The sequence below is a fragment of the Sorex araneus genome, chromosome 4 (genome assembly GCF_027595985.1).
Source record: "Sorex araneus isolate mSorAra2 chromosome 4, mSorAra2.pri, whole genome shotgun sequence".
Lineage (NCBI taxonomy): Eukaryota > Metazoa > Chordata > Mammalia > Eulipotyphla > Soricidae > Sorex > Sorex araneus.
Genome location: NC_073305.1, coordinates 168841125 through 168867866, shown reverse-complemented (window position 1 = coordinate 168867866; position 26742 = coordinate 168841125). Strand labels below are relative to the sequence as shown.

General features: G+C 37.3%; 1 protein-coding gene across 2 annotated transcripts in view; it reads right to left on the bottom strand.

Moving 5' to 3' along the window:
• Nucleotides 1-3277: 3277 nt before the first annotated feature.
• The window catches only part of ADGRG6 (adhesion G protein-coupled receptor G6), a 162799-nt gene continuing 139334 nt past the window's right edge, over nucleotides 3278-26742 (bottom strand). For both annotated transcript variants that reach the window (XM_055136942.1, XM_055136944.1), the window contains exons 21-24: nucleotides 24219-24502; nucleotides 11941-12042; nucleotides 11262-11414; nucleotides 3278-6163 (exon numbers count right to left, since the gene is read on the bottom strand). In XM_055136942.1, coding sequence (XP_054992917.1) covers nucleotides 5985-6163; nucleotides 11262-11414; nucleotides 11941-12042; nucleotides 24219-24502 — 718 coding nt within the window. In that variant the 3' untranslated portion in view covers nucleotides 3278-5984. The remainder of the gene's footprint in view (nucleotides 6164-11261; nucleotides 11415-11940; nucleotides 12043-24218; nucleotides 24503-26742) is intronic.

The window sequence follows — 26742 nt, the reverse complement described above, 5'->3', positions numbered from 1 at the left end:
AATGCCCTAGAGCTAATATTAACATCGTTGGGTAGAAAAACCCATATACTATGATTTTTTTGTCGTTTTGTTTTGTTTTGTTTTGTTTGGGGGGTGTCACACCTGGTAGCACTCAGAACTTACTCTGGGCTCTGCACTCAGAGATCACTCCTATACAATGTGTCAGAGACTGAACCAGAGTCAGTTGTGTGAAAGGCTAGTACCCTGTCCGGTGTGTACTTTCCCAGAATGCATAATTTAAAGAATTTAAGTATTTTGGAGTGTTTCTGAAATAATTCAGCATCTAATTAGTCCCACATTTTGAAAATAAATTCCTAATGAATAAGTCAAATATTAAAGGTTTTATCTTGAAGTAAATGACATTTTTCAAAACATCCTATGTTTTAATGAGATTTAGAGATATATTGTAAAAGTTATTGAACAAACAAACACTGTTCCATAATTTAGTCAAGAATTCTTTTTCTTTTCGTTCTTGGCCCACACCTAGACATGCTTGGGCATTACTCCTGGCTCTGCACGCCGGAATATAACGCAGAGAAATGGACCATCTGGGATACCAGGGACCAAAACTGGGTTGGCTGCATGCAAGGCAATTGCCACACCCACTGTATTATACCGCAGCAGCAAATTTAATTAAGAATTTGTGTTCCTTATGAGGTTACTTCAATTGTAAAATTTAAATTCCTTTTATGTCCTTTGAGTTTCTGTTGTTTTTGATGTTGCATTGACTGGGGGGAGGGGTGTCCAACACTTGATTGTGAAAACAGACCCTCTAGGTCTGAGAGATCCTTGGGTACTGGCTGGAAAGTGGTTCGAAATCTTTAAAATTTTACTCAGATTTCTATTTTGCTGCAAGCTTCCTTAAAAATCACAAAAGGTATGAAATACAGCAATCCTTCCTCTATATCCCTCTACCTCCACTTACCTTTTTTATCTTTTCTTTTTGTGTCACATTCAGTGATGTTCGGGGGCTATTCCTGGCTCTGCATTCAGGAATTACTCCCAGCAGTGCTCAGGGGATCATATGGGATGTCAATACGTGCAGGGCAAACGCCCTAGCCATTGTACTATCGCTCCAGCCCTTCCTCCGGTTTGCTTCACAACAGCTGCTCCACTTCAGAATGTAAGGGAGCCTCTTCTTTTTGACCCAACCCGTCCTCCAAGAGTCCTACGTTCTTGTGTTCATGGGCAGAACCTGGGAGCCAACATCCATGCTCGCCCACACTCGCCCAATGTCCACACTCTCCTGATCTCCCTGGTCACCCTCAGGACTGCAGCCCACTCAGGAAGAAATGAAAAATAAACTCCCTAAGACATCTTTCCTGTTTATACTCCATCAATCACTCAGCCAACCTCCCTCCTTTCCTCTTTCACCACATTGCTTGACATAAACAACTTTTTTTCCCTAACCTCTTGAAAAGCTTTCTTTGTTTCTCACCTCTTCTAATCCCAAGGCTTCTGGAAAGCTCCGTGCTTAGGATTCAGTGCTGTCTTGATGAGGTGAGTTAGCGCTTCTCAAAGGGTGGCTGCTGTGGTTTTGAAGTCTGACAGGTGTTGTCCCTTCTCGGAGACATCGCCAGATCCCTCTTTCAAAGTGCCTTATTCTATCCTCATTCTTCTCCCTCTGCCTACTAACATCCCTCCCTGGTCATGTTCCTAACGCCAAACTAGGATTTAATTCCTTCTCTACCCAGAAGATTTGGTGTGCTCCTCATGCCTGCAGACAACCCCTCCCTACCCCCATCAAGACACTTTGCTTTTACACAGAGACCTCATCGTCCTTCCACAAACTCTCTTCCGCATCTGCCAGCCAGCTCACCTCAATGAGTCCCCACTGATGGCCTGAATTTTCCGATATCTATACCCAGAATGACTTTTCTTATTTCCAGGAGAGGATGATGAGAATCTGGCAGAACTTAAAGACCAAGTCACCAGTGTTTCAAGAGTCCAAGTCTCTTTTATATGACACACAATTCTGAGGGCTTGATTCTTTCTTTGGAAGAGGTTAGAGATTTCTATATCTTTGGATATAAAAAATAAGTACAATATTAGAAGATTTGAATTCTGATCTTAATTTCTCCATGAGTCCAGACAGATCACTCATTCTAATGACCAGCTTCCTTACATGAAAGATTGGATTAACCACACCCTTCACAGAATCAGGATAAAAAAATGACAAGAGATAGCAAATAAACACCAACCACTTAAACATATTTATAGATTTGTGTTTTTTTTTCCACAAAGAGGTCAAATCACTTCTTTCTTCTTTTCTTAAGATGACACAGGTCACAGAACATAAAGCAAACATTTTTCCTCTCTGAAGTAACAAAAAAAGAAAAAAATGAATTATCTTTATCTTAAAAAGAAGAAGCTAGATAAGGATGATGGAAGAAAGGAGGAAAACTGGGGTTGCTGGAGAACTCAAAAAAAGGAAAGGAGCGGTGAGAAGGGGAGAGGTGTAATACTTTTATGAGAGAAGTGGAAGATTATTCCGTTGAAGACCAGAAATTCTTCAAAATTCCTGTGCTCATAAAAGCCTCCTTCTTCAGATTTTAAAATTCTACAAACATGGGTCAGCCTGCAAGTCAAATAACTATTTCCCATCTGCTCCTATAGTGACTCCCAAGGTTTTCTGAAGCAACCCAGTCCTTGATGACTGCGGTTGAAACATTCGGCAGCTGTTTGCCTGTTTTCTTAACATGGCTTGGCTGAGAGATGCAAACCTTGGCCAACAAGACCTTGAATGAGCAGTGACCAGGCAACACACCTCACAATTTAGCACCAAGTGGGGCCTTGAGCCAAACTAGTCCTTGGCTGTCTGCTGAAAAGAGTTATTCCAAATAACTACAGCAAAAGGAAGTGTGAAGGTTCTGCTTTGATCAAGTGAAGTTGATCAATGGTGTCATTTTCTAGGTTGAAAATACACAATGCAAGTAGTATCTATGTATGCGAGAAAAGCAACCAGGTTCTAACACCTTTGTAAGATTACTAATTCCACTCCCCTTCCTTAAAATCATGTGTTCCTTTAAATCTATAGCTGGGCTTGACTTTGTCTCAATCATCTAAGAAATCTAGAAACTTCCATTTGGATTCATCCCCAGTGAAGTGGATCTCTGGAACATATTTATTCGTAGTGCTTTGGCAAAGTGACCTCTGTCACTAGATTAATTAGTTAAATAGGTGGCGGGTTATTTTCCAGTTGTCAAATAATATTTTCCTTATTTGAGTCTGAAATGAAAGCATTCACTCATAAAAGAACTGAATAATTTGGAACACAAACAATATAAGTATTTATTTGAAAAACACTTTCCTTTTGAGTAAAATGGCAAATCAGCTCTCATAGTTTCTTACTACAGCTCCTAATTTGCACTCACAGTCACTTGTGTTCAACACAGTCAAAGAATTTGCTACAGAAAACAATTTCACAAAGTATTCCCAAAATATATATACAACCTCTCCAACAGAAAGTTAACTAAAAATAAAGTCAGGCAATATAAAGTTTAAGAAATGCAACAAGCTCACATGTATAAACACAAATAAATAAATATGTACAAAAGATTTTATGGCAATAATGGGAAAACCTATAAAATGTAATGATGAAAATAATGGAAAATATCCCAAGATCCTATACCAACACGATGCCATCTTTAAGGGGAGCATAAAATCTAAATTTATACCATTATTAATTTAAGTTTAGCTAAATTAGCCTCTGGATACCCAGCTAAATTCCCGCAGCTTTGTACTGAGGGCCAAAATGAGGGTGAGAACTACATGCTTAGAACTGAAAGGAGAATATGGCTTAGTCTTTGAAATCCATTTGAAAATGTTTCCATGCAATGATTACTTAGGTTTAACCAATTACTAAAATTTTGAAAGTGTAGGTGATTCTGTTTTCAACTATTGAAATAAAAAAATATGTTTTCCCAGATCTGTATTAACATGAGTAGAAATCAAAACTCACTTGAAAGCTACATTTTAATTGCTATTAAATAAGTAAACACGGTGGAAAAAAATCTCACAGTATCAAGCTAATTAAATCCCGTCATGAATCTCTACAGTTTTGGGGAAAAGTATATGAAGATCCAGTAAATATGTAGGATTAATTTTCACTCATATATAACCCCTGGCAGAACAGCACCCAGTTAATAATGTGCCTATAGAAAAGGATTTGGCTCTACTATAATAAACCTTAGTGAACCTAAAATTTGCTACCCAACTTTTCCATACCCCATTCCTATGAAGGTTAAACTGAGCAATGCTCATGTCTCCATGATGGGATTCCAGGCTGCTGCCAAATGAAATGATAGAAAATCTCAGCCCCACTTTATCACGCCATCTTTTGAGTCTGGTAGAGTTGACCATTGAAGATCAGGCCGAGAATGAGAAACTTTTGATTTATCCAGAGACTAAAATCTCTTCTGTCTCTCAGGAGAGAGCCTAGGATAGATCTCTGCCTTTTGAGGCAAAGAAAATACTCCCGGGTCTCAATTCTGGTTTCTGCCTTTAATAGACATTCTGGAAATTTTCTCATCACTTTTGCTATACCTCCCAGAGCTTGATTCTTCCCACATAACTCAGAGCAAATGTCAAGGTACAGCATAAACGGAGACTAAACTGAACATGACTCCATCATGTAAGAATGATTAAAATGTGGTCTGCTAACTTTCACTAGCAAGCATCTGACTCTCGAGAGTTTGAAAGTTAGGTAAGGTGCTGAATGCTATGTATGGCTTCCATGTAACCATGTCATTCTTAAGTAACACACAATCTATCTTGCCTGAACTCCTCTGGCTCTTATAATCAGAGGATTTCATATACAAATTGTTTTTAGACTGGCGATTGTATATTTCTGTGATTGCACATTACGTTGATTATGATAAGCTATCCATATGTGTCAGTTTATATTCCCTGGAACAAAACTTGAAAGGGAGAGTAGGAGGCGTTTTCATTTGGGAAGCTGGAAATTTCAGATTCTTTGGAGCACAGATAGAACCATCAAATCTCAATGGCTTTATTTGCTAAAGTGGAGTAACCACGGCATGCAAGCATACCTCCTGGAAATCCTCATCCTTCCATGAGCCCATGAGCTTCTTATGTAGCAGAGAAGAAGAAATGGAAGTTGGAAGTGATTCTTTTCTTGTGGGTGGCCATGCAAGAGGTTGAACATAGGGCCTTACATATGTGAAGTATATGGTCTATTCAAAACCACATACCCGGCCTGCCAAGAGATGTACTCTTTCTGAACAACTACTGGAAGGTTCCCACTAGATTGAAGCACTACACCTGAACCTATAATAATAAATAATATACGAGAACACATTTTAATTAATTATGATGTTTAGCTAAGTTTTGTGTCTTAAATAAGATAAGTTAAATACTAGAAATTCACCTGGTCTTGAAGGCCAAACATTTAGTATAATAAAAAAAAACCCTTTCTGCTCTTTGGGTAAAAGATTGAACGTTATTTTGTATCTGCAGTTGAAATTTCACTGAAAGGAGAAACAAAATTTTCTGTATTCATATAAACTAGCAATAAAATAAAAATAGATGTACATATAAAATAGCTATGCATATTAGTATGCTTTTGAGTGTTGGCAAAAATTATGTAGCAAGTGGCCACATCCATACCTACTAGATAGGAGGTAATTGAGCTTTAAAGAAGGGTATATCCTTAGCTCTGCTCTTCCCTTGTCCCCTAATTTTAATGTCTCCCCACATTCTGACTACTTCAATTCAATTACATATTTTTTAAAATAAGTCTACCCTGTGGCTATTAAGCCAAGATGCTCTCATCAATGAAGTTTCACTGAAGGTGGAAACTTTCATGGAAGAAATACACTGAAAACAGATTTTTGAATTTTACAAAGTCTCCTTAAGAAAAAAGAACATATATGAAGTTTTCTAGGTTACAACATCTACTTCTCATAGTTTTCGCTTCTTGAAGATCTTCACATTTCTAATTCTTCTTTCTTGTATTAAAGACATTAAAACTTTGTGCTGTGGCTGAAGGTGTCTGACATGATAATATTTTTATAGAAGTTATCTGAATGAGCACTGCAATAACCCTTAACCTTATCAATGACCTGATGGACCGGGATGATTGATGTTTGTTCTCCATCAGCACGGGTCAGTTTTGAAGAGGACTTGTCCATGGAAGCACTGTCTGTAAGAAAGGATAGAAGAAATTGGGCTGTAAGAAAGACAGACTGGTGATAAAACCAAGGGCTACCACAGTGGATTCTCTTCTGCATTTAAAAGCGGTACATTAAAAAAAAAATCAACACAGAGCTCTGGTTCTTTCTTAGCAAAGTAATAGAGTACACTAAAATATTGTGGATTTCATTTTAAAAGTGTATTCCTAACTATGAGTGAATATATTATCTTGCCTTCTAGAGTTTTCTGTTGGTATTTGCTCTAAGAAATGTTCTTGTCATTATAGTTTTCAGAGAGCCATTTATCATTTGTCAAAGAGCCAAAATATTCTCTTATGTGTTAGAAAACTGCCACAAAAACTATATGTGATAAATGGATGTAAGGATAAAAAGATAGTTTTTAACAAATTATTTATTATTAACAAACAAAATATCCTAAAGTTTATATAGAAAAAATGTTAATCTTATACAGTTTTCCAAATAATGTAGGTATAGATGGGTGACTACCAGTTGATAAATACAGGGGACTTATTATACCACCTCCTCTACTTTTTATAAGTCTGACATAGTAAATATGTAAAATATGTCCTAGTAAATAAGTTATAAAATAAAATTTAAGAGACTTCGGAGTATAAAATTAAAGCACATAGAAAAGGATATTTTGAACCTCTATAAGCAAAAAGTTTGGAATGTAGGAGAAAAGCATATTTTAAAATTTTACAATTGTACAAATGTAAATTTATCCATAAATTGTAGAAAACAAAACTGTTTTTTCCATAAATTTAAAAAAATATTTTACTAACCATACTATAGTCTCAGAATTATGTCATTATTGTTTGTAATAACATCAGAGTGACCAACAATAATAAACATCAATAAAAGTTCTCTTTTAAATTTCTCAGGTCAAATGTTTAAATGCTACTTAAATATACCAAAAAAATATATCTTTCTAAAGCTGGCTCAAATAACGCTCTCAAACTCACTTAAACTCTATTATAATCTACAAATACATATGTAGTTGTCTTCCTGTAACCCATTAATATATTACGCCTCCCCGCCTCCTTCTCACCATATTTCAAAGAAATACTACCCATAGAGATTTTACACCAGTTAAGGAGCAAATAGGAATTTCTATGAAGTACAATCCACAACCCATAGCTGTAGTTTATCCATTCACCAAGGAAAGTCACAACACTATCCTGAAACAACGATAGTTGAGAATCTTTGGCTCCAAAACTGAAATGCTCATATCATTTTTTTATGTTTTGGGTAAGCTGGATACCATAAATTATATAAAGTAAAAAACTATCAATTATTGGTAAAAGTCATCATCACTATATCTGCTATCTTTGGAAGTAACTCAAATTATTCAACAACTGGATCTGAATAGATAACAAATAAAATAAAGGTCCAATAGAAAATGCTGTGCTCATTTCACACAAATGAAAGATATAGAAAATAACTGGTTTATGGGAAATAGGCAGACTGGAGCATGAAAAATTAAAACACAGGTTTGATGAGAAAAAGGCTCACAGATGAACAATATAAGGGCCCTCTCCATTTGGTTCTCAGCAAGCTGATGATTCCATGCTTTCATTCAGTTCATGTATTCACTAGCCACTGGCTTTCTGATGCAGGTTTTTCTATTGCCTTCAGTCTTAATAAAAAAAAATTTTCAGTTTATTTTTAAAAAGAACTTTATATAAACTTCAAGGAAATAGTTATTCTGTTTCACTAACAAATTCCAGGCACATATACTTTCTAGAAATTTTGATAAGCTTCATTCCTAATATATTACTTCTTTGGTAGTGTCTTCAAATCTAATCATATAAAATTTTGAACAAATGCTGCATATATATATACATACATATGTATACACATATACATACATACATACACACATATATATGTGTGTGTGCTATTTTCATGCTATGCCTCGTCCTTCAGTTAGGTGACACATTGTGAGCAAAACAGATTTTTACTTTAACTGCACACTGCAAAACCAGGGGCTAGGGAAATGAACTATTATTTAACCTCAGCTGAAATTTCAAGCAAATAAAAATTTTCAAAAAGCAGGCTTGGAATTTACAATATTTTTTTTTCTTGCAACTTCCATTAATGTGCAATGATATAGCCAGTAAATCCCCCTTGGCTATGCCATGGTACATTGCAGTTGAGATAAATAGCTAAAGCTATAGATATGAATTATGAAAAAGTAAAGAACTTTATTCCCTTCTAGAACAAACCTCTCAAGTGCTGCTTTTCTTTTATTATACCTGATAAGTGATGCACTAACTGCAGAGTATAGAACAATGCCTAGGATGAGTGGCTTGCAGACACCCCCATGCAGAGCAGAGCCAGCACAGCCGATGACTATTTGAAATTTCAGAAATTCCAGCTTTATGCAGGAATATCATTTTGCTAGCTGGGCAGTATTGTAAAGAAAAAGCAATTTTGCTGGAGCAGCAGGAATCTTAGTTTTATTCATGCAAATATTCTTTCATTACCTTGCAGAAAAAAATCATGCATTCATAAAAGTAATAAAAATTTACCTGAAGGATCCACTTTGCTGAAGGAATGCTCTTAGAAGACATTATCTATGCCATAAACATATGAATTTCTAGATCAATTCCAGGAAATAAACCAACTAGATATCTATGATGACAAGCAGTGATGTTTTGCATTCTCCAAGTGACCCAATCATTCTAGCTATCCCACTGAGAACTGGCTAGATAGCAGAAGGCCACTGGTGTGTTGCTTAATTAGAAAATAAAATCTATGCTATAATAGGCATACCTTCCACATACCTGATTATATCCTTATTCTAGCTGACAAGAACCCATTTGATCTTAAGAGTCTTGTAGAGGAAAACAAAGATTAACACATTCTTTTAAAACACACACACAGAGAGACCATTTTGAAATAGTAAAGTTTCCTTTTTGACTCCATTTGTATACATCTAATTGTCTCTCTTTCTTACTTTCCCTTTGATTCTATAGCTTAGTCATACTAATTCTTGCAAATACTTCATTTGTACTCCCCAAGTGCTTCTGTTTCCAGATTATCTACTGGCATTTTTTTTCAGGCCGGCTCTTCTTAGTTGTGTAGAGAGGAAAACAATTCGATTGGTGTAAGGTCTCTCCTTAATAACTGACCTGCAGTGTATTAACTAACTGCATTTTCAAAGAGGAGGCAAAATAAGTTCTGATATTTTTATTCTGTTCCAGGGTTTAAGCCCAGGGGCTTATGTATGTGTAGTGTGTGTTCTACAATTGAGTGAATTCCCAGCCAAGACAACCTAATTCTATGCTGATTGATTAAAATGAAGACATTATTCATCATGACTGAAAAATATTTTGTGCCAGGAAACTACCAAACAGGTAGAATAATCCCAGGCTATATGCCAGTCCTTAGTTTTCCTTTCAGAGACATTGGAGGCACAGGTTCCCAAGGTTCGTGTATTGATCTCAAGGCTTCATCTTATTGTGGAAAAGATTCCACAGTTCTCAACTAATTCCCTACATCTTCTTGATTCCAGGAAATGTTAAGAACGTAAAGAAACTTTAAGAACAGTTGTTCTAAGCTGCTATAAGTTTTCAAACTTTTTTTTTTGCTTTTTTTGGGGGGGGGTCACACCCAGCGATGCTCAGGGGTTACTCCTGGCTTTGCACTCAGGAATTACTCCTGGCGGTGCTTGGGGGACCATATGGGATGCCGGGGATCGAACCCGGGTTGGCCGCGTGCAAGGCAAACACCCTACCCGCTGTGCTATCGCTCCGGCCCCAAGTCTTCAAACTTTTTTAAAGTAATTTTCAAATCATCAAATTCTCTGAAGATTCTGGCTTTCCCCCACAGCGCTATTTTATGCATCCCTCAGCCAATCTGATGGCAGGGCACAGAGAGATTTAAGTGAAACAAAAGGTCATTTTGAGTCATTTGTAATTCAACTGCTTGTAATGTGAATGTTTTTAGGAATATCACATAACGTACCACCGACTTGTGAAAAAGCAATTATAAATCTTTTCTGTGCTGTTCACCTCTGTTTATGTTTAGTAGCTAAAAAATTTTAGAATTTAAATTTTTCCCAATATCCTTTAATTTAGAAAGTCCTGGGTGCACTTTCTATTTTAAAATTGAAAACTATTTTAAGTTAAACTAGTATTTTAAAATAGCAATGATTCTCTTTTTCTTTGAAAGCATGTTGTTAGCTGCACCTTTCACTCATCCACTCACTCACTATCATGTTTTTCAAAAACAGCTTTTATTTTCATATTATCTTCAGTCTTGTTTATGCATACTCAATGCAGGAATGCAACAGTCATCATAAAAATCATGTGAATACAGAAAATATTAAAAACACAAATTTCTTACTATCCTGCTTCTAAAAATAATGTTTTTCTTCATTCTTATTTAGTTTCTAGTCATTTTTAATTTTAATCAATCTTATTTCTATCCATTCTTATTCTTAAAGAGAAGCTACTAGTAACACTTTGATGGCGAAAGCATTAATAGTTTAAAGTGCAATATCCATTCTAGATGGTCCTTTCTCTTGTTGCCAATTCTTGGAGCAAATTTCACAATACACAGAAAAAATCGACAAGTCAGTTTATTTACACAGTTTTATCACTAAAAGAATGTAACTTAATGAAACACTATATTTTAAAGAAAACCAAGTTTTCAATCAAGTTCCAATAATGCTCAGAGTTAGTGATATTAGGACTGCATCCTTCAGTCCCTCTCAGAAAGCCTGGCAAGCTACCAAGAGTATCCTTCCTGCACCGCAGAGCTTGGCAAGCTACTGTGGTGTATTCAATATGCCAAAAACAGAAACAGCAAGTCTCACAATGGAGACTTTACTGGTATCCACTCAAGCAAATCAATGAACAATGGGATGACAGTGCTATGTTATACATATAATTTTTTTAATCAATAAGCTATTAGATAAAGTCATCAAATACATTTTTGTTTTCATAAATCTAAAATAAGCACCTTATTGGGCCCTGTAACCCTTCAATCTTCATGAAACCTTGACGATATTCTCAATAAAACTGTGATGATAAATATGTGAGAAAACATCTTTACCGTGGACTCACGATGAGAATGACTCACCAGTGTGGCTATTCCTTTTGAAGTAGGTAGTAGAGCTGGATTTTGATTTAGATGTAAGGTAGGTTGAGTTGGAACCAATGGAGCTTGAGGACAAAGACTTCCCAAGATTATCAGAACTTTTCTTGATGATATTGGTAGCAGTCTTACTCCAGTCTGAAAGAAATGGCATTGCTCTATGGATGTGCATTAGAGACTTTGGCTCTGCTGCATAAATTATCACTGAATAAGTTATATCATTTATCCAGAGTAATAAATCAGAGACATGTTGACTTGAGTATATGCTGCACAAAATCTTGCTCTAAGACTTTTCTGATAACTATAACTAACCACTTATTACACTGGTTAAAAAGAAAAAGAAATATTTTCCTCAGACGTTTTTTATTTTTGAAAAATCTCTTTTCCTAGTAATAGAATTTAAAAAAACTCAAAAAGATGAAAAAGAGGGTATAATGTTGTTAAATCAGACATTAAGACTTAGGCGCTCGTTTCATCTCTTGGGAGTCCCTAACTCCTCACAGTGCTCATAGTCTTAGTAATCTAAGACACTGAACAAGCCCCTTGACATACTCCATCTTTATAACTTCCTCCCGATGGATCTGGGTTGCTCTGCCATTGGACCGAATGACACATATCAGCAACTCCCAGATGGGAAAAAACAACTACCAACATGCCCTTTTACCTGAGTTGTCTGCTAAACGAAATCGACCACAACAAAGATGCCGTCGCCACTGTTTCTGTACGTTCTCCTTCATCGCACAGTGGAAGACAAATATAAACATGCCTGCAACCGAAGATGACAGGTAGTTAGGCCAACAGGTATGTATTTAAATAAATCTCTTGAAAATGCATAGACTTCACATTTTATTATCAATCACTAAAAATGAAATATTCTAAAGAATCTTGAAACGCATAGATTTCTGTTTTACCTAGAACAGAGGTCTCATGGAGCAGGGCCCATGGCCAGCAGGGCACTTGCCTTGTGTGTGGCTGACCTGGGTTCAATCCTCAGCACCACTGCCAGGAGGGAACACCTGAGCATAGAGCAGGAGTGCTTAGGGGTAAACCCTTAGCATCACTGGGTGTGGCCCCCAAACAAAAGCAAAACAGAACAAACAGAACAGAACAGAGACTCAAATAAATCTAGATTATTTGCATTTCATTCTCTTTCTCTATTATGTTCAGTATTCAATATAACTTAACCCGAAGACCAAGTGAAACAGAGAATATTATATTGAAGTGGCATTTAGTATTTCCTTATAGATGTTTGAAATTTATATGCAAACATGCACAAAATTTAGTTAAAAGAGAAAATCAAACACATCCATAAGCATAACTGACTTAAATGTGTGTATTCTGAGTTCTTTTGCTTATGAATATAAGTTTGAGTAATAGAAAAGTACCATTTTTAAGTCTTGAAAATGTCCCCAAATAAGCAACTTATGTGGCTCCACCTGGCTGCTTTAGTTTCTCAACATTTAAATGCAAGAATAAGTTTGCATGTATAACAGCATTCATATTTATAGTTATACTGTTACTTATTTTAAAAACTCACAGTGTAAATGGTCCTTGAGAAGCCATTATTTTTTTTTAACTTAAAAGAACTTAATTCTGAATTTTAATCCATTCTTCTTCTCTTCATTTTAATCCTACATACTGGGTTATTTTCAATACTTATAAGCATATTCTAGTAATCTTCTTTTAGGAAACAAGTAAAAATATCTTTCCTTAATCATCAATCTTTTATCCTGAGTCAATTTTCCCTTTTCCTTTCCTAATAAAACTTCCTGAAATGGTCAACATTTTTGCTGTCTCCACTTTCTATGAGTTTTTTTTCCTCAGACACTCCAAATAGGCTCCCATCCACATGTGCAATGACTTCTCAACTGTTACTGGAAAAATCCTGGTGACTTCTGTATTGCTAACTTGTTTTTCCATCCCAAATTATTAGTCCTCTTTTTTTTTCTTTTCTGGGTCACACCCGGCAGTGCACAAGGGTTACTCCTGACTCTGCATTCAGGAATTACTCCCGGCGATGCTCAGGGGACCATATGGGATACTGGGAATCAAACCCGGGTCGGCTGTGTGCAAGGCAAACACCCTACCCACTGTGCTATTGCTCCACTCCCCCCACCCCAAATTGCTAGACCTCTTAAGAGCATCCAATAAAATTAATCATCACAGCATCCTGGAAATAGGTTTTTGAGACTTTTTTATTCCAGTTTTCTGTCGATTTTTCTTCTTGATCTTAGTATATTCTTCCACCTTATTTTTAAATATTGCAAAGTTCATGGCTGAACTCTAGATTTCTATCTCTTCTATGGCTACATTATTACCCATACAGGTTGTACAAATACCATAAACCCCTCCACACACAGACACACACACAAACACACACAATTCCTTACTTTCCCAGCACCACACCACAACCAATACACAGTGCTTACAAAATATTTATATTTGGCTTAGTATTCACTTAGTAGCATCTCAAATCCTCAATTTTCTAAATAAAAATCTTATTCATTGCTAACTTCAAACTACGAATCACACTAATTCTTGTTGAATGCCACCTCAACATTTTCCTTCAGTTGCAGACCATGCTCCGACTGGTTATTCAGGTCTTATGTTAGCACTGAACCCTTCAAGGAGGCCATCATCAATTGTTAATTTGAATTTAAAACTGCTTTAGCCTCGAGTCAATTTTTTCCATACATATTTTTATCATGGTACTGATGAACATCTTATATTCTTGCATTCCTCATTTTAGTTTACTAAATTAGCTCCTCCCAAAATATTGGCTCTCTGTACAGTGTCATGCTGACCATTCATAGAACAATGCCAGGAAGCTAGGAGTGGGCCAGAGTCTGTATGAAGATCCACCTTCCCAGAGAGTAAGGAGAAGCAATTATTCATTTTGGACCACATCTTCATAGTCTCATTGACATCTGATTACTTTGCATTGCTTTCTACATCTACAGCATCTAATTCCTTACAGCATGCTAATATAAATAAGTAAACAGGGGGCTGGAGTGATGGCACAGTGGGTAGGGCATTTGCCTTGCATGTCTGACCCAGGCTGACCCGGGTTCGATTCCCAGCATCCCATATGGTCCCCTGAGCACTGCCAGAGGTAATTCCTGAGTGTAGAGCCAGGAATAACCCCTGTGCATTGCTGGTGTGACCCAAAAAATAGCAAAAAAAAAGTTAACATACTCATGAAATTTCCTTATAAGTGGATAAACATGGAGAGTATCATGCTAAGTGAAATGAGTCAGAAAGAGAGGGACAGACATAGAAGGACTGCAGTCATGTGGAATATAAAATAACATAATATGAGATGGACACCCAAGGTCAGTAGACACAAGGGCCAGGAATATAGCCCCATAGTTGGAAGCCTGTATCAAGAGATGGGGGAGAAGGAAACTGGAATAAAGAAAGGATCACTAAGTCAATGATGGTTGAAGGAATCATTCGGGATGGGAGATGTGTGCTTGAAGTAGATAAAGGACCAAGCATGATAACTCTCAGTATCTGTACTACAGACCATAATGCCCAAAATTAGAGAGAGAGTATGGGTGAAACTGTCTGTCACAGAGGCACGGGGAAGGTTGGAAAAGAGGGGTATACTGGGGACATTGTTGGTGGAGAATGTGTACTGGCGAAGGGATGGGTGATTGATCATTGTATGATTGAAACTCAGACATGAAAGCTTGTAACTGTATTGCACGGTGATTCAATAATAATTTTTTTTTAAAAAAGTAAACATACTTTGTGTCACCAATGGTCCAAATAACCAGGAGTATACAGATAATTTGGATTGTTTGAGAGATGCTTTAATGTTTTTTACAAGGTGACGGCCATTACAGTGTTGAGTAAGAAAAATCTGAAAGCCTATTAGTAAGGTCAACAGAGAGTCCGTGTGAGACTTCCTTTGCTTCAGATTCATTCTTTTTTTTATTAACTGGTGCTGAACTGGTAGAATCTGTTTTATGAGTATTTCTGTAACACAGTTAAACAGTTGTTTAACAAAATAACTTATTAGAAGTGGAAAAATTTGCAAACTCCAATTAAGGACTTTTCTCCCAGGTATTTATCCAGGCCTTCCTCATGAAGTCAATTAATTTTTTTTTTAGTTGAGAGCAGGTGAAATACCCTAGATGTGGTTGCCCTTTAGTACTTGATACTTTAAAAAATTTAATAGCACAGCGGTAAGGCCTTTCATGCGGCCGACCCGTGTTCGATTCCTCCGCCCCTCTCCTAGAGCCCGGCAAGCTACCAAGAGTATCGCGCCCCCACAGCAAGGCATGGCAAGCTACCCGTGGCATATTTGATATGGCAAAAACAGTAACAGTAAGTCTCACAATGTGAGACGTTATGATGCCCGCTCGAAAATGAGCAACGGGGTGACAGTGACAGTGACAGTGACTGAATTAAAAAAAACAAACTTCAGAGTTTTGTTTGGTGTTTGGAAGTATGGAAGAGGACTAGTTCATAAATTTGCTTCTGAGCCCTGCTGAGATGCTAAGGTGAGAGTCAGGCTGGGGATCTAATGCTTACCAAAGCCAGAGGGCAGGTAAAGGTAAGATAAAACTGACATCATAAAACTGTGAAAACCATCTTTCACTCCAGGCCTTCTTGGCATCAGTATGGGTGCCCTCCCCCCATCTCCCTGTCCAGATGCCCTGGCAGACATGCCCACATCTCACCCCTGCTGCCAGGTAAGATAACACCTACCAGCTTTATTTCAGGGACTCCTAAGTAAATCTCAAAAGAGATCAACCAGCTACAAAAATTTCTCAGATACTTGTTGCCGGCTGAGACCTGCAGGACTGTCTGAGGAGGAAGCAGACAACTAGAAAATCTCTGGCAGCTGCCCTCAAAGCCACCACCAGAGTGCCCAGCTAAGTCTTCCCGCTTTTCACAGTACACGACCTCATGGCATCTGCCATGCCTTGCAGCATCTCCAAACTTGACAACATTGCCATCCCAGCAGTAGTGTACCAGATTGGATGGGATGTAAGGCAGAATCTTGACTAACAAAAACATAAACACAGAGGCTTAACTTGCAACAACAGTTGAGTAAACCCTCAGACAAGGGCTTGATGTTCCATGGTAAGATAACAACATTTTTCACAAATGTTTTCCTATGGAAACATCTTTTGATCATTCCATTAGCCACTTAGTGATAACAAGCAATATAAAATAAATGATTAATATAAAATAAATGATTATGGGTCTTCGAGGGGGGTAGGCTTGAGGGAAAATGGAAACGATGGTGGAGAGAAGGTGGCGGTGGTGCTGAGATTGGTGTTGGCATATTGAATGCCTGTAGAAAATCATCATGACTAACTTTGTAAATCATCGTGTTTAAATAACGTGGGGAAAAACAGAAGAAAACCATGGTTTAGACTATATAGTGCTGTTCTAAAATCATAATTATATAGAATTAAATGGAATTACCTATTTTAAGCAACCACATTTACTTATAATTACACAGACATCCAATCTGTTTAAAGGGTAACACTGTATTAATAAAATAATGATATATACATTGAATTCAAAATCTGATTCATCTTTAAAAATTACATCACTCTGTATTATATAGTCTATATCTGTTAGTGTACCTCCTAATGAAAGTAGAAAACAGGCATGAGAGACACTATAATTCTTAGAAACAAGTTATGAATGTACATTCTTTAGCCATGGAATACATTTTCCACCTTAAACCATAATGGGATTCTCAAGAGACGTTGTTTGCAGTAATTAGCCCTTTTCATATGAAATCTAAGTTGGTTCAATAATCAGAGCTATAGCCAAAGTCATTCAGAACAAAACATCCGTTTTAGATTTCATCCACGGGAAATGTGGTAGGTATCCACATCTGGAAGAATACACATACCCAGTGTGGAAAGAAATTCTAAACACTTCAGGAAAGAGAAGTAGAAATAGAGCAAGACAGCCAAGGGCATCTACAGGCCAAAGTCAGAGCACAGAGGGCTCTTCCCTCCAAATGCCAAGTTTATTCCCCCATCCGCTTGCAGATTTTGCTGCCAGAAGCGGAACTAGTCATAAAATTTTAGAGTTCTACATTAACATTTGATAGTTCTCATCCCTGTCAATTCTGCTTTCTTTCGACCAAATGCTTTCCCTTTGAAAATCTTCAGATGGACCCCACTGCACCTCAAAAGGGATCTTCATATTACTTGGAAAAATATGCTTTCTGGAAAGGGCTTTACACTGTGAGCTGGGACCATGTAACTAGCCTTTACATAGTACCGTGCAGCTTTATTTAACTAACCAGGGAGCAGGGAACATTGCCTATAAAAGCTGAGAGCTAAAAATGACTCCAAAGATTGAATTCAAAATGAAAGCCTGTACTTCATCTTGACAGGCCACTGTGAATTTCATGAAACCTTTATATCTCATAATTCAGAGCTTTAGAAGGTTCTTTGTTAAGACTCTTAGCCAAAAAAAAATCAACATTCAGATGAATCTGAGTCAAAGTTTCTCAGCAATAGTTTCTTCAATAATAGCTTAAAAATAAATGAATATTTTCTCATTGAAACTCAGAGTCCATGTTAGTAACCAAAAGAAAATCTTAACCAGTCCTGTATTCTCTTATCTCACTCTCTCATTGTCACCCCATTTATCATTACAGTTCAATCACAAAAGGTATGTGTTTGCTTATTTTAAAAAATACTTAGACCAGTATTTGAAGTTAAAATCACTTCTCAGTAAATTTTGCAAATTCCTTATTAAAAATAAATGCCATTTCAATTGTTTGGGGGTTTTGTTTGCTTGTTTTATTTCTTGGATTTGGAGCCATACCCAGGGGTGCTCCTGGTTACTCCTGGATTTCTGCTCTGGGATCATTCCTAGTGGGGCTCAGGGGACCATCTGGGGTGTCAGGGATTACACCTGGCTCATTCACATGCAAGGCAGGGTTCATGCCCGCTATACCATCTCTCCAGCCCCACCATTTCAACATGATGAAGAAGGAATTTCATGTATGCAGGAAGTGGGTCTGTCTATGAATTAGGGAGGAAAATAAAATAACACCCCACCCCACCCCCGGTTCAATTCAGAAGTGAATTTGAAAAAATCCAACCCTTACACCAATTTTATAAAATATTCTTGTGGATACAAAGAAAAGTAAGTCTTATTTGAATCAAAGTAGACATGTAATATTCACGTTAGGGTTTATAGACCTGTATTCAGTCTTGGTTTTTAGAAGACTCATTTAACGATTAGGGGAAAAAAAAGAGAGAAATGTTTAGCCTCAACATTTTGGCTAGGTATGTCTCCCACATAAAATCCATTCCTTTTGGTTGAGTCTGGCAAAAACATACAACTTTCAGGGCAGATGTACAATGAGCAAACCAAAAGAGTATCCTCAGATATTTAGCTTGATTATCAAATGTTTTCAAAAAATGCCAAGAAACAGTTTCCTTTGGACCTGAGAAATAAATGGTATAGAGTAAAATTCAGGGGAGCACATATTGTCTTGCTTTTATTACTCTAAAAGGTCATTTCTGAGAAGAGTCCTGGAGGAAAATATAAACAAACTTTAGGTTCGCATCTCCTAGTTACCAACTAAAGACCACTGACATTTTCAGCAAGGTTGTCATCAATAAATTCTGACAAATGGCCTAAGCTAACTTTTTCCATATCCCACAAAAAAAAGGTCCAGAATCCTGTCAAGGTAGATCATGTCATGGGAAAACTTCAGATAGAATTTCTGGGATGTGGGATGTAATCAGAGTGGATAATTTAGACAGTGATTGATGTCCTAATCAGATTCCTGGGCATAGAGGTCTATAGTCTTGATAGCAAAATTAATCAAGAATTAATGAAACTGTGTGTGTCTATCAAGTGCATGTGACCAAAGGGGCCACATGCAGTAGATAATTGAGTCCAACTTTTCAAATCGCTCATAATCTGTTGCTGTAGCTGCAGCAGCTGGCTGCTGGACTGGGTATCTTTGGGAGCTTCTTAAAACCCCCATATTTCATAGCTCAAGGCACCTTTCAGAAAGTCATTTCTCTGTGAAACAATATACGCTGCCAAAAGGCAAGTAACTCAAGTCCTTGCAGAGTTAATATCTCAGCCAAGAGGTGTCATTTCAGAAGTGGACTGAAGTTGGCTCATCTTGCAGCTTGGCAGAAATCCACCATCTATGCCGCATGTGATTGTGGCTCAGCTTACCTGCTAAATCATCATTTTATTTTCTTAGTTTACCAACAGCATTAAAATTGTTAATAGTAGCAAATATATTTTAGTACATAATTTTGCTTAATGGGAGTAAGATATTGCTTTTTTCCTTTATTCCTTAAAATAGAAACAGATTTTTGAGTGAAAGTTGATTTTCACTTTCTAGAAACATTGAAGTCAAAATACGAAGAAGCAGTCATTTCTTTAAATTTTCTGATTACTCTCTGTCCCATCATGATATGCTTTTTAACTCTTACAATGTATATGTTATAAATGTTGTGTTAGCATATTTAATTTTATCTTGTAAAAGTAAAGTATCCGAGTACTTTGCTTCAGCTGTAAAAAGGAGCAAATTCTGTCTTCTTAGGTTGCCAACTTCCCAAACTTTTTTCAAAAATTACACAAAAAAATCTCAGCTGTCCCATGAAAGTGTTTTGCTAACCACAATGAAAATGCAATTATAAATAATTTCTGTTGCTAACCACAATGTTATATGTAATTATAAATAATTTCTGTGGCTTAGTATCTCAAGTTCATCAAATTAATAAATGAAAACTATCTCTGAATAGTAATATCTTTCGGTATTTACCATAGAGTAGGTTTTTTTTTTGTAAGTACATGTATTTTATCATGCTGTCATCTATATCTACAGAAAATGGCTTAATTATGCCCAATCAATCATGTGCTACACAACTGGAGAGGAAAAACTGAAGACCAAGCTCCACTGGGGATAGATTTTTCAATCTTGATAAACTTGTCAGGAAAGTTCAACTCTGTAGAAGAAGGCTAATCTAATTAATAGTGTCATTTATGGTGTCAACTACATTTTCACAGTTCATGGTAACAAACTTCAGTTTGAAATAATGTACATCACTGCAGTGATGTGTCTTGATAACTTGCCTCTCACGGCAATAATTCAACCCCACAAGTATATAAATATTACCCCAGAGGACAAGGGCCAAGATATCTCAGCAAGTAGAGAATTGCCTTTAATTTCTTTGTAATAAATGTGCTTTGGGCTGGAGCAATAGAACAGTGGCTAGGGCGTTTGCCTTGCATGCCGCAGACCTAGGTTTGATTCCTCTGCCCCTCTTGGAGAGCCCGGCAAGCTACCGAGAGTATCTTGCCCGCATAGCAGATTCTGGCAAGCTCCCCATGGTGTATTAGATATGCCAAAAACAGTAACAACAAGTCTCACAATGGAGACGTTACTGGTGCCTGCTCGAACAAATCGATGAGCAATGAGATGACAGTAACAGTGATACAGTGATGTCTAACGGAATAAAGTTAGCGTTGTCAGACATAAGAATTATAATTTTTGAATTATACATTTTTCAAATAGAAATGTGTATACCATACTTTTTTTTTCAAGTTTTGTTTCTTAGAAAACATACCATTTCTGATACTATCACTTGCAATGATTATCTTGGGAAAGTGGCAGAAATTGTAAACATTTGGAGTGTCTAGGGGTTTCCCAAAAGTGCTCAGGAGGTCCAGAGTTCCCACCAGCGATTATTGGTCAACTAGACCAATGCAAGGGCCCAAGGATGCAATGTGACCCAGGCACTGCGATAACAGGATTACCATGGCTACTGGAGACCTCCTGGGCCACACCTGTGGATGTTCAGAGCCTACCAGAACTGTACCAGGAGATGCTGGAAGGACCAAATCATGGCAGGTATTGAACCTGAGTCAGGCACATGTTGGGCATTAACCCTAACCGATGTACTATCTCCTGGCCCACAAAACTTTTTTGACACATATGTATTTCCACCATTATAAGAGATATATATTTCCATTATAGAATAAGAAGGCCAATGAAATGATTAATATGGTTTAATGAATGAGGAAAAAATTTTAAAAATATTAAAGCAATATACTGTGGAAGGTTAGAAAGTACCAAACTTGGTTTAAGCTTAATTTAAATTTATTACTTAATATGAGTTTATTCAAGTATATATGATTTTAGTTATAGTTTCATGATTACAGTAATTTTCCAATATTCATTTAAAATAATTTGGGGGAAACAGTTTTTGAATGATAGGTCCATAAATAAGGACTTTGTCTCAAATGTTCATCTATCTTGTCATGCCATTCCACAGGTCTGGAACCCTTGGTGCCAGACCCACCACTGTGTTATTCTCTTGTTCTTTCTCTGTTCTCAGATTCTAAGAGCATCCTTTGAATTCTGGGAGTATATATCATCATCTCTAACTACAGTAAATTGCTTGTCATGAAGTACCCTCTCCTGAAAATCATCCTTTTCCCATTCTGATACTCATCTAGTTATTACTGATTCAGTTTAAACATCCTATCTTTGATCACACTCTCTCTCTATAGGTGCCCAGCACTTTTATATGGTAAAAGTATATGATTAATATCATTGTCTGCCATTAGAAGATAATTTTAGTGAGGCAAAAAAAAGTCCACATAATAAGGAAGAAAAGTATTAGTTGGAAAGAGACATTGTGTACTCTTAGTACTATCTGAATCAATTTTGCATTCACTGCCACTATTTCTTTAAACTAGCATTTTTCAGTTTCATGATCCCATAAGGCCCCATGTGGACACCCAGAAAATTCCAAGGGAGTCACAGATGAAATTCCCATAATATACAATAAATGGGTAGGGGGGATTGGGTAGAGCTCAAGATAGGAGACCAGGGGAGGGAACAATAGGAAGGAGATAAGGTTTTAAGGGATCTAGGGTCAGTACAAGGTGGAGAAACACTGCTTTAAACTAGTAACATTCTACACGCTTATTTTTTTAAAGGCTTATACTTTTATTTTATTTTTTATTTTTATTTTTTTGCTTTTTGGGTCATACCCAGCAATGCACAGGGATTACTCTTGGCTCTGCACTCAGGAATTACTCCTGGCGGTGTTCAGAGGACCATATGGGATGCTGTGAATCGAACCTAGGTCATCTGCGTGCAAGGCAAATGCCCTTTTGGTGCTATTGCTCCAGCCCCAAAGGCTTATATTTTTAACAACAACCAAGTCTCACTGAGAGGGTTTAGAACTTGAGTCAAATAAAAGCCAGTGAGTTACTTTCCATTAGCGTTCTGAGCGCTTTTGCAGAATCTGGACAGTAATCAAGGGTTGATAAAACTCATGAGATGTTTCATTGTGCTTTAATTTAAATTTTATTTTTTAGGAGGTGTCTTTTAAGACAACTCTGTATGTGTAGAAATCTTTTCTGAATTTATGTAATTTAAAATCAGACTTAAACATCAGTGACTTATGAAGAATGCCAACTTGATGATAGTTTACAACATTTTTCCCTCCTGACTGGAGACCAACTCTGGGAAAAGTAAAACATCCCAATTCTCATTAATGGAAATAGAGCTGAACAGACAACTGTAGCTGTTGAAGGTTACAGAAACTGCCAGGAAATTCTAAAAGCAAAAACAAGCTTGGGCTGGCAGAATAATGTGCCTTTCATGTACAATCCTGAAATGAAAAAGCATGGAATTTCTAATGTTAATGGACATTTTTGTCAATATTTACCTAGGTAGTTTTATGTTACATACTATTGGGGAGATTAAATAGAAGAATACTCACTTTACAATGCTACAACACACAAAGATATACTCAGACTCTACCTATTCAGCTTCCAACTTTGGGCGGGATACTTGAGGCCCATTATTCTATTTATTAAAGATAATGAGCCCTGAGATTTTCTCTTTTATGAGAAAGTAAACTTGAATAACAGTTACTTAACAAACTCATTTGAATTTATTACAGAAGAGCCTTAGATTGAATTAGGCCACCTTAAAGCCCCAATCTCTTACTATTTAGCAATTTATTTATCTCACAAACCATTGTTGAGAAACTAACACATGAAAGATAGTATTTTTAGGAGTTCACAAGCTCATAGGAAACCTAAGATGATAAGGAAAAGAATTTGTATAATATATCTCTTGTATTTGAACATGCCTGCAGGAACCTCATTTGCTGAGCAGCTCGTCTGCTTTCTACCACACTCCCTAGCTCAACTGTGAAGTTTTACTTAGTTCATGCTTCTCCGTACACCCACAAGTGCTACAAGTGTCTTGCCAGTAGCTCCAGATAAGCAGAAATATTGCCCCGTTCAGCAAAATTCTAAATATGCTTTTTACAATCCAACATCCAACTAAGTATTCACTTAAACCTAAAATTTACATTCATCACAGAATGCCCTAGGGCATTTATTATGGGTTCTGAAACAAGACAGCTCCATGAAAGAACTCTTGTGTTGCTGTACAAAGCAGGTTACTGACAAATATTTGCTAAATTGTTCAACTGATGGCTACATCTCATGAAAGAGAAGCGCTTCTCAGTTAGAGTGTAAGTATTTATTTTAAAATCCAAAGAGCCAAACAATTGCTCTTTCTTTGTAAATTCTAAAAATTCCTGTGGCCAGAATTGCTAAACACACAGATGAAAAGTACTGATCAATATTTCCAGTGAAGATAGTAAAAGTGCCGGGTGTATTATTTTAAACTTCCTGTTGGGCACCTCCCTTAGTCATATTCACTCATTCAACTCTATATTTATTGTGGCCCTTCAATGTGCCAGGTATAATTCTAGGTGTTTGGGATGCAGCACCAAAACACAAACTGGCATCTACTTCCTCTTTCCATTCCAGATCTTTTCCCCGAGAAATTATGCTCAGCCCTGGGAATCATGACTGTTCCCCATGCAGCTGTTTGCAAATGAGATTTTTTTAAAAAAGTGATGGAAACTGTTCAGGAATCATGCCTCTTACCTTGTAATGAATTGAAGATGGCAAAAAGATATATAAAAGGGATATTTAAGGGTCCCCAGGCAAAAAAAGCAAAGCCCCATGTCATGCCCAAAAGAAACGTCAGGCTGACCACACTGCGCAAGTTCCTTAAAACCTCTTCCCGTAGGGTCCTGTTGCTCCTCTTGCCGTTCCTTCCGCAGATCTGCACCATCACCACAATGAACATGGCCACGTTGAGGAAAAACATGACTCCGAAATATCCCGCACAGGTCACGTAAAATACAACTGGGTCCTGAATCCAACAGCTTAATGAAGAAGAAAAGAGAACGGGAGTGGGATGGGTAGACATTTAATACAATTTTCCTATTTACCTAAGACGTCTTCTGGTCTGGTTTGGGTTTCTGAACATTGTATGGGTGGACATAGTCAAATGCCTTTAGAAAATTCAAACCTTAACAACCAAACTTAAAAAGGTGCCCGTCAAGAAAGCAGACTGGGTAAGGGTGAGATGGGGGGGTAGGGGGGCGGTTGGACCCTGGTGGAGAGAGGTTGGAACTGGTCTTGGAACACAGAGTGTCTAGAACCCAACGATGAAGATATTTGTAAATCAATAAAAAATAATAAAGGAAAAGTGCTTTGTGTTCTTGGAGCTCAGTTTCTTCATTTCTGTTTTCAGTGTTTTTCAGTTCTTCCTGGATAACCAATTTCTTCACATGTAGTTATTGAAAAAATAATCAAGAAAACAAGGAAGCTTTTTGAGCTCTAGTTTGGCATGAAGATACTTTCAGTTGGCTCACTCCCAATTTTTACCTCATCCTTTTTATGTCTAACATGCAGCACCAGGGCTTAAATACAGAGAATTTTAAGTTCTTTATTATTCTTATTTTCTTTAAATTTAAAAGGTAGTCATGTAGGCAACTGTGCTGAAAGCTAGAGTTCACAAGGGAATTTGGGAAAAAATTAATAGTGATAGACTCAAATGACATGAGGCTTTTCCCACTATCCATTTCAGACACAAAACTGAATACCGGAACTGCTCTATTTCTCTTAGAGAAAGACCAAGTGTGGGTAGACTTGCTGGCTTTGATATCTCCAGCAGGAAATGAACAACAGTTGCCACCTACTTTCGTGTTTCTTGTCATGAGAGAAGAGCCTGTTTGTACTAAGATACGTGGAAGTGAATTTTATTACTAGAGAAAATTCCTCAGGATGGAAATGGTTTAGTTGAGGAAAGATTTGATTGTAGCACTATAATATTTTCATACCGAAACTGCATTTTAATGTGGGATTAAACTATAGCATCTTCTTACAGTGAGGATATCTGATTCTCAGAATGATATACAGGATGTAAAATAAATGTCATTTTAAAACCATACTATGTGCAAAGTGAGTAAAGAGAGTTAATCTTCTGCCAGGCCTCGGCATTTGTTTCCTCTAAAAAAGTTATTTGGTGCCTCGAAAACTGGATGAGCAAATTTCATGACTTCATCTCTCCTAACAGTTGCATAGTATTCAATTGTGTAGATGTACCAAAGTTTCTTTAACCAGTCATCTCTTAGGGCACTTGGGGTGTTTTCAGATTTTGGCTATTGTGAACAGTGCTGCAATGAACAAAGAGGTACAGATGTCATTTCTACTGTGCTATTTTGCATCATTTGGATATATACCCAGCAGTGGTATTGCGGGATCAGATGGAAACTCAATTTCTAGTTTTTGAAGGACTGTCCATATTGTTTTCCAGAAAGGCTGGACCAGTCAGCATTCACACCAACAGTGAAGGCACGTCCCTTTTTCCCCACATCCATGCCAGCACTGGTTGCTTTTGTTCTTTTGAATATGTGCCAGTCTCTGTGGTGTGAGATGATATCTCATTGTTGTTTTGATTTGCATCTCCCTGATGACTAGAGATGCAGAATATTTTTTCATGTACTTTTTCACCATTTGAATAGACATGGAGAGTATCATGCTAAGTGAAATGAGTCAGAAAGAGAGGGACAGACACAGAAGGACTGCGCTCATTTGTGGAGTATAAAATAACATAACCTGAGGCTGACACCCAAGGACAGTAGATACAAGGGCCAGGAAAATTGCTCCATAGCTGGAAGCCTGCAGCATGTGTGGAGGGGAGAAGGCAGCTAAAATAGAGAAGGGATCACTAAGAGTATTATGGCTGGAGGAATCATTGGGATGGGAGATGTGTGCTGAAAGTAGATAATGGACCAAACATGATGACCTCTCAGTGTCTGTATTGCAAACCATAATATCCCAAAGTAGGGAGAGAGTATAGGGAATACTGTCTGCCATGGAGGCAGGAGGAGGGTGGAAACGGGGGCTACACTGGGGAGATTGGTGGTGGGGAATGTGCACTGGTGGAGGGGTGGGTGTTTATTCATTGTGTGATTGTAACCCAAACATGAAAGCTTGTAACTATCTCACGGTGATTCAGTAAAATTTAAAAAAGAAAAAAAAAGAAAACTGGGTGAATTTAATGATTTTAATTGTGCAATCTGACTTCCCACATTCAGTGCTCAATAAATGAGAGCTA